The 9,445-nt window shown below is 37.7% G+C and overlaps 1 protein-coding gene across 1 annotated transcript; it reads left to right on the top strand.

The window, feature by feature from the left end:
* Nucleotides 1-3,311: 3,311 nt before the first annotated feature.
* LOC107586045 (forkhead box protein B1-like) lies at nt 3,312-4,202 on the top strand. Its single transcript, XM_016273262.1, has one exon. The coding sequence runs from the start codon at nt 3,312-3,314 to the stop codon at nt 4,200-4,202; it is 891 nt and encodes a 296-aa protein (XP_016128748.1).
* The last annotated feature ends 5,243 nt before the right edge of the window (nt 4,203-9,445 follow it).

Here is a 9,445-nt window from a genome sequence, read left to right on the forward strand (position 1 = left end):
GTATCAGGACTGTTGTCATTCTTATACTAAAAATTGTTGCCCTATGCTGTAGGTGAGGCCTGGTTGCTGTAATGCTGACAGCCATTGAACTCTTGGTGACCTGTCATTGCTGCCCCATCAAGCTCTTATATAAAAGCATTAATACTGTAAGTTGTGAATAGGAATTGGTATTGTAAGTCAGTTCACTCTTTAATTCTTAAAAAAAAGTTTTACCAGAACTTTCAGATCATGAAATTAAAAAATATATAGCAAAAGACCAGTAAATGCAGTAAAGAACAGAATACAAACACAAAACCGAGCACAAAAAGCTATAATAAAGAATAACTGAAGCTCTGAGCTGGCTGAGGATGAGACAACATGGTGTCATCAGTGGGCTGTATTTACAGGCCAGTCTCATCTATCAGACACAGATGCGTCATATGTTCTCCATTAGACTAAATATCATTCATCACGGCATACAGCATCAACCTGCTCCCAGTCTTACCCTGTGCTGTAGTGGTCAAGGGTTAACTGCAGCATCTACACACTTTCACACACACACACACACACACACACACACACACACACACACACAGGTTTGTTTTTGTGAATTGTGGGGTCTCTCCATAGGCGTAATGGTTTTTATACTGTACAAACTGTATGTGCTATTGCCCTACACCAACCCTACACCTAACCCAACCCCTTACAGGAAACTTTCTGCATTTTTACTTTCTCAAAACTCACACTGTATGATTTATAAGCGTTTTGAAAAATGGGGACATGGGGTAATGTCCTCATAAGTCACCTTCTCCTTGTAATACCTGTGTCATACCGTCATTATACAAATTTGTGTCCTCATATGTCACAAAAACGTGCGCGCACACACACACACACACACACAGCCATATACATGGGCACTCCATCAGGTGCAGTTAGGTCCGAGAATGCTGGTACATTCTGTATAATTCAATGCTTCCTTCCTCATAAGTCACCTTATCCTTGTAATACCTGTGTCATACCGTCATTATACAAATTTGTGTCCTCATATGTCACAAAAACGTGCGCGCACACACACACACACACACACAGCCATATACATGGGCACTCCATCAGGTGCAGTTAGGTCCGAGAATGCTGGTACATTCTGTATAATTCAATGCTTCCTTCCTCCAGCTGTTTATGCCTTTCCAAATGTATTGATGACAACAATAAAAGACAATAGTACAGATTCAATATTCACTTGTGTATTAAAGCTATAGGCTCACTAAGTTGACTTAATTTGAGCTAATGACCTTTACTTTTTAATGTTAATCAGTTACAAAGTAATTTGAGGTTTGAAAATATTTTACGATTATTTTTTATTATGCATAAAATATTTATAGAATTAGTGTTGTTATTACAACTGTGCGTTTTAAATGTCTTTTCATATTTTATGGGGTCTTTAGAAATCTTTCTCAAATTAAGTGTGCTATTATAAAAACATAAAAGAACTCTATGGTTTATAAGTTCATCCTCCAATCAAAGGCCCTTGACATCACCCCTCCTCAAACCAATTATGACAGTCCTCCTGTGGGACCTCATCAGTTTACACACACTCATTCCATATGCCAGCACTTCTCCAAGACTATACATTCTGTATATCCCGGACACTACTAGCCTATATTTATCGGTGAAGATTTACAATAAAATATACAATAGTATAAAAATTAGAAACAACTCTCTCTATATGCATGGCAATCAAACAATTTGTTTACATGTCATAAAAACATATTCTTCGATTTTATTGATGATCTGAATAAAATTAATTCCTTTAATTAACCTCTAACCTCTAATGTTGTTAATTCGTACATTAATAGCCTAAAATAAAATGCATTTCCATCTGTTAGAAGTCATTAAGTAGGCTAATAGAATTTATTAATTATAAAAAAATTTATTAACAGTAAATAGTTATGAAATATGTAGCAATGATCCTCCTCACGCCGACGTTCTAAATTACTTCGCAATTACTTTAATTAATAAAACTTCACTCTGAGAATAAATGTCAAGGAATTTATGGATTTAATTCAAACTCATTTTGAATATAAACGCGTTCAGTTATTTAAAAAAAAATATATAGAAGCTATATCCAGCATTTATCGCAATTGCGCTTATATGCACATGAATTCCGTTCTTCAGCAGTGTGAATGGGAAGCTGTCTGCGTGTGGTCTGTGATTGTCCAGCTTTGCATAGGGCTAGTAAAAGAATGACATAAACACAGTCAAGCAGGCTATCAGACCTCCTAAAGAAACGCAGTTATTATAGGCTACAGAACATTGCACTCGAAATAAACAGCTAATTAAAAGTCAAATATTTAATTGGTGTCTTAAAGTTTAAGTAAAACAAAACGGATGCCAGCGTTACGAAGTCGCAACACTACATCTATTGTGAAGACAATTGAGTAGAAATGACAGAAATTAAATGGATGAAAATAAAGATGTTGCAACAAGAACATAATAGCTGGAAACATTTTGTAATCGCAGTATAAAGTAAATATAGCCTAATAAATTACTATGTATCCTATTTTAAAAGTTAATTAGGAGTCTAATCAGGAAAATATTTTCATGGAAATAAAAAGAAAAAATTGAAAAGGTATGCTTCAGAACTAACTTGGGAGTATAATATCGATCAGATTTGAATTATGGTTGCTGAGCGGACAAAAAAAGTCACCTCAAAGACGCCTTAAGCAGAGAAGCAGCTATGATTTAAATCTATAGCCTACGTGAGGTCTACTAAGAAGACAGGCTTATTTAGTTTTTCCTTAAATGACTGGCAGTCCATCTTCTGTGTATGTTTACAGAGTTCACGTGCACAAGATGCCATAATCTCACACGCAGTCGCCTCTTGCAGCGCAGTATTCTCAGGCAGAGATGAATATTATTGGCAGCGGGTCGCGTGAAAGAAGTGTAAATGAAAACTGTTTAGAAGACAGTGCGCGTGCCCCTCCTTTTGAGGAAGATTGTCATGTGACAACACAGAGGGCTCTTGAGGAGACACAGAAAAAGGGGGACAGACGCTCACAGACACCATGAGAGAAGACTTTGAGATTTGGATTCTGTGCTGAAGTTACATGGACAGCAGTTCACAAACTCCTAAAACAAACGAATGAAACGCACTGCATAGGCCTAACTTGCTGAAAACTTTTGACAAGAATGGATATTAAGTGAGTGACAACTGAAGCACCTGCATTATTAAGATGTCTGACTTTTCACTTCGGATCAGTGTAAGACTTTCAACATACTCGGAGTGTTTTGAAGATATTCATCACTGAACTCAAGGTAATTCACTGGGGAAAATGCCTCGTCCTGGAAGAAACACGTACAGCGATCAGAAGCCGCCGTATTCGTATATTTCGCTGACCGCGATGGCCATTCAAGGTTGCCCGGAGAAGATGCTCCCTCTCAGCGAAATTTACAAGTTCATCATGGACAGGTTTCCTTATTATCGGGAAAACACACAGCGCTGGCAAAACTCCCTTCGCCACAATCTTTCCTTCAACGACTGCTTCATCAAGATCCCGCGGAGACCGGACCAGCCGGGGAAAGGCAGCTTCTGGGCTCTCCATCCCACCTGCGGTGACATGTTTGAAAACGGGAGCTTCTTGAGACGCCGCAAGAGATTCAAAGTGATGATTACCTCCGAGCACCTGCAAAAACGCCCAAACGCGTCGCATTACCTCCAGCAACAAGCAAAACTCAGAATGACCGCTTTAGGGACACATCTACCTCAGATGACCAGCTACAACTTAAGTGTGTCTCAGCCCTCCACCTTCAAACACCCCTTTGCCATTGAAAACATCATTGCCAGAGATTACAAAATGCCAGGAAGCCTTGCTTTCTCCACCATGCAATCCATGTCTACGGGTTATCAGATACACAATCAGTTGACCACGGCATGGCCCCACATGTATGGCGGTAATATGATAGATGCTGAGTATACTGCCTATGGAGTACCACTCAAATCCCTGAGTCATGGCGCGCAAAGTTTACCGGCGATCCCTGTGCCAATCAAACCCGCTCCAGCTTCGGCCGCGTCCATCCCGGCGCTGCATGCGCACCTTCCAGCGTTCCTCTGCGGCTCTCCACAGTCCCTCAGCCCGACGTCTCCCAGCCAGAGCAGCCCCGCCACACCGAGCACGACCTCGCTGCTCCATTCGGTCGCCGTGCACTGTCAAGAGGTCACTTAAAACTTTAAGAAGGACTTCAAACTTTCCTTACACATCCACCCTGATTTACTGGCACCGACCATAAGGCAAGACAAAAAAAAATTTGACAGTATACAAACTATCTTATCCGAAACTTATTTATAATCACTGTAGAAAAACTAATGTCATCAAGCTTGAAATCAACTCACAGAACTTATTTGGAGGGAAATTTTGCCCGCAGTAAGCTAAATAGCCTTATTTATTTCTCTCTGTGACGTTTTTAATTTGGGGCGTGCATATTTATGAGCAAAATACCTGAACATGCTCAGGCAGGGGATGGCAGGGATATTTATATGGCCATAAATCAACAAGCTGTGGAGCCTGGAGAGTGAAAATCAAGCACACAAACTGTGTTCATAAGTCTTTAAAGACCTGTTTAACCAAAACAGCGGTTACCACCCTTCAATAACCTCCTTATTTATCCAATATATTTAGATTCAAAGAATCTTTTAAAACACAAATCTTTATATGAATAAAAATTAATGAGCCTAAAAAATACAGCACTGTTGTGTGCCCGATTTCTCTCCTGACAATGACTCTTGCACAGGATTCACAGTGCAAGAATATTTGAGCTAAGCCGTATAATCAGCATGGCATGTAACTGAAAGCAGCAGCAGGTGCAGGGGAGACTCTCTGCTCGACCCATGCAGACAAACGCCTGTGTGTGCATGAAATCACTGTGTCAACATTTAATTCATGCTCCTAAGCAGAGACTGTGAGACAAATTACACCACTGGGTGGGACTGCCAATATTAGCTCAAGAAACAACAGCTCCCAGCAGTTAAATGGTCATTCATTGACCACTGGACTGAAGATTTTTCTGGACTTTTTAGTATAAACTAAAAAGCAAAATATTAAATATCGTCAAAGCGATCTAAAACATTATATAATCTTTTACAGGTTGTAAAACACTGAATTTTATTATCAATGTTTGCAGACCTAAATCAGTCTCCATCTGAAAAGATGCCGGATCACAAAATGATTTCAAAGAAAGTATTGTGAGTAAACACTCTCAAGTTTTTGGAGTGGAGCAAGAGCGGCAAGGAATGTTTGGTCAGCCATAAAACATCAGCCAGCAAACTCTGGCCAAGACTATTGTGTCCCGTCAATGCACTTCACTCCTTTTAACATGTTGCCAGGCGACTGGATGCACTGACACAGCAATGCTGGTCTGAGTGATCAATCCCTTGCATGTTTGTGTGTTTGGTGTTGTGAGTGGGCAAATGCATGTGTTTTGTCTCACTAAGAGACTTCCAGTGAGAGGAACAGCACCCTTTTGTGTGTGTAAGTTTTTTTAGTTTACAACACACAATGTAAAAGTGGCTGATGTGTGCCCAGTGCCAAAAACACTAAAAAGTACAATATTTGTGAATTTCTGTCTCCTTCAGAGGAACAATCATTAAATGCACTGGGCAAATAAATATTAACCAAAAACTCAGTCTTCTGAATCTTCACTTTTTACATTAAATCTTTTTTTATTTTTTTTATCAGAAAGCAAGAATGCGTTATCAAAATGTTTTGGGTCAGTAAGATTTTTCTTTAACAGAAATTAATACTTTTATTCACCAAGGATTATAAATTACATTGAATGAAATTGATCAAAAGGATAAGACTCTTTTATTGACTTTCAAAATGTTACAAAAGATTATTTTTTAAATATATCTGTTCATTTAAACTTTCTATAAGCTAAACTCAAAATATTATAACTTTAATCTCGTAATTGTATGACTTAATTCTCGTAATTATGACTTTTTTTCTCAAAATATTTTGACTTTATTCTCGAAATATTTCGACTTTATTCTCGTATTGCTGACTTTCTTGTAATTTACTTTTTTCTCAAAACATTATGACTTTAATTTAATCTGATAAATTTTTAATATGGCAGATAATGGCACTAAAACACTGTCAAACAAACTAAATATATCATGGTTTCCACAGAATTTTTATTTTATTTATTTTTTACATTGATGTATGTTTCTTGAGCATTAAATCAGCATATTAGAATGATTTCTGAAGGATCATATGACACTGAAGACTGAACTAATAATGCTGAAAATTCAGCTTTGCAATCACAGGAATAAACGGCATTTTAATATATATTAAAATAAAAAAAGAGTTATTTTAAATTATAATATTTCCTAGTTTAAAAAAAAAACGTTAAAAACTGTACATACCCCAAACTTCTGAATTGTAGTGTGCATATTATTGGGTCATGCAAGAAAAAAGACTTGTAATAAGAAGAAGCCCTCAAGGAGTTTGGTGTCAGAACATTCACTAATACAAAGTCAGATTCTGATCTGATAAGGTGGCGCCAATGACCCTCCACCTTCATAACAGCAGATGACTGACAGCCTGAAGATGACGGGGCCCCCAGCTGCTGCTCTTGAGCAATGCTGATAACATATATGCTGAAAGAAACATGCAACAATATCACTTATAGGCCTCCAGAGGTGTCAGTATTAACGGTTGAAGACATTTTTTTAGTTTAATCAAGTTCAGTCAAGGAAACTGTCACAAGTCCCAGCTGGAAAGTAAAATTCTAGGTATGAAACATTACAAACTAATATACAGTATCAACCTGCTTTTCCCCTTACACATTAGGAGAGTAAAGGAAGGCAGGGTTGCCAGGTTTTCACAACTAAAGCCGCCCAATCGCTACTCAAAACTAGCCCAAAATCACATTTCGAGGGGTGTCCTCAAGTGAAAATTGCGTTCTGGGGGTCGCTTTAACCCACAGACATGAAAAACAACCAGCAGCAACAGTGGTGAAGTATCCCAATTCTGCGGGATAACCACGGACTTGGCAACACTGAAGGAAGGTATAATCACCAGTATAATAATCAACTACGGGCAAGTAGATAAACAGATGGCTAAAGATTTGACATGATAACTATGCTTCAGGACGTCACTTTTCCTAACAACCAGTTCACACAAACAGTCATTTTCCCGAAAACAATGCAACGATTAACACTCAACCTTAACTGCAGTTCTTCTCTGAAGCTCTAGGGCGTCTTCAGCTCTCAAGTGTTGTGATGTTTTAAATGTGTGTGTGTAATGACAGACTGAGCTCTGCTGTTTCCCCTGCAGCCGCTGATTGACAGGCTGATTTAGGCCGGGCAGGAATCTTCACTGTTTCTCATAAACTAACACCTCTACAACACTTCAAAGAGTCATTCGCACCTGAGGTGACAAAGGGCAGCATGTTTCAGTGCACAGAGTGAGATGGACAGATAGAGGAGATAGTTGGGGTTATGTATTGCTGGGGGTCAGGTGCTGCTTCCAGCTTTGATCCCAGAAGGAACACAACCATATCTATCAAAAATTATGATTTTATGAGAACCTAGAAGCTAAACCTATCAGCTTTTAAATCTAAATGATTAGAATACAACCTTGAAATTAAATGAACTAAACAAGGCAGCAAATGACTTTCAGCTTTAAGACCGTTCCTCCCAGTGTTGCATTAACAGGAAGGAAGAGTACACTTTTTTCGGGCTCATAACAATGGCCTGAAATTCTTTGATCTGTGTTAAGTCCTTCCCAATGTCAGGAACTAATAACTGACACTTTTGTAATTGGGTAATTTTGTAGTTGTAATTTTGTAATTAGGATTAACTCCTCTGTGCTTTGTTCATGTTAACTTTGTTCTATTGTCAATCAATTTACAAAGTCAATGAGAAGATATTTAGTAATGAGTAGTGTACTTTGAACTACCATGAAATTCCATGCGTTTCAAATCCATTGCAAACACAACTATTGCTTCCATTTTTAACTAACCTGTGCTAATTGTTGGCTTAAAATGATATTGAGACAGTCTATACAAAATCTTCAAAACACTATATCTTCATGTATCTGTAGACATAGTGATCTGATTTTTCATCATACAAGAGGTGGTATATGAACACAGAAGCCTATAAAGTGTATTAATAGTGTGTCTGACACCTGGATGGGCAGGGACTGATGTCTCTGTCTTCCACAGGTGCGTGGCCTCAAGAAAGAGGGTGGGCTGATTATGGTGGAAACAGTTAGTCTGTGAGAGTAAATTACTCAAGCCTCCATAAAAGCACTCTTTCTTGGGTCAATTTGATTGCTCCCTTTTAAACTTCAGCCAATTATCACACAATGGATGGAGGAAACTGACTTGGTTTTCATTCCAACAAGTCCACTTCTCTCAACCAGAGCAGAAAAGGATTCATATTTCAATATTGATTGCACAGTTAAAAAAACTGAACAAAAGCATGTCAGCAGAATATGCAAAAAAAAACAAACACTTTTTTATATATTAGTATATTCACTAATAGTGTGGTTTAACTTTTACATAACTTTTTATAGTTTCAATAACTATTGTTAGCAATTCCTGAGAGCATGATATACATCTAGAACTGATTATTTCACTCATACAAACACCAGGCTTAATTTTTCCTATATAGAAACTCAGAGAAGTACAGATGGACACACACACAAAGGGCAACTGTACCTCAATGTGAGCTGTACTATTTAGGTCAAAGCAAATCAAACAGAACGAGCTGTAGCTGAATAGAATGATTTATTCAAGCCATGGCAGCTGATTGCTGTGACAACAGATTGCCTCCTGGTAAAGTTCCATTACAACAAACAAAGCTCTCAGTAACTCATAAACCGTCTGATTCATGGCGCAGTGTTTGAATAAAGTTCTGACGGTTTAATTATATGCTCATTATTAAAGTTTACATTTCTGATCATCACTGGGAAGCTTGGCCATTGATCAATTCTCAGTTTTCATTTTTTTAAACAATTGCCATACTATAGTATGTCTTGCATTTCACTGAATCCAGTTCCACTGAATGTGGAACAATTTTCTGCATTTCATCCTGAATGCTGTTGCATCAGATTACAAAAAAAAAAGCAAGAGATTTTCTCAGAGCTATTTTTTTTATTTATTTCTATTTAACCAACTGATCCTAAAGGTACGTTTTAATGGATGTTGAAAGTCAGTTCACATTGAGTTGACAGAAAACAGTAACAGAATAAACACAGGTGCTTTAAAAGTGCACTTGTGCTATTTATATCTTCATTAAAATAAACACCACTTGACATTTTGTTATCTAATGCCTAACATTCAAATATTTTAAACGTGAATAAGTTCTGTGGCTATATTTAAAATCATAAAATATTGCCTCCCAAAAATCCTTTTTGTCAATGAAAAATCTAAATAATGGACTGTTGAAAACCAGTGCAAAACCATAATT

The sequence above is a fragment of the Sinocyclocheilus grahami genome, unplaced genomic scaffold (genome assembly GCF_001515645.1).
Source record: "Sinocyclocheilus grahami isolate Dianchi unplaced genomic scaffold, SAMN03320097.WGS_v1.1 scaffold76.1, whole genome shotgun sequence".
Taxonomy (NCBI): domain Eukaryota; kingdom Metazoa; phylum Chordata; class Actinopteri; order Cypriniformes; family Cyprinidae; genus Sinocyclocheilus; species Sinocyclocheilus grahami.

What these genes read in the sequence shown, in the direction of transcription:
- LOC107586045 (XM_016273262.1), top strand. Translation starts at nt 3,312, where the DNA reads ATGCCTCGTCCTGGAAGAAACACGTACAGCGATCAGAAGCCGCCGTAT.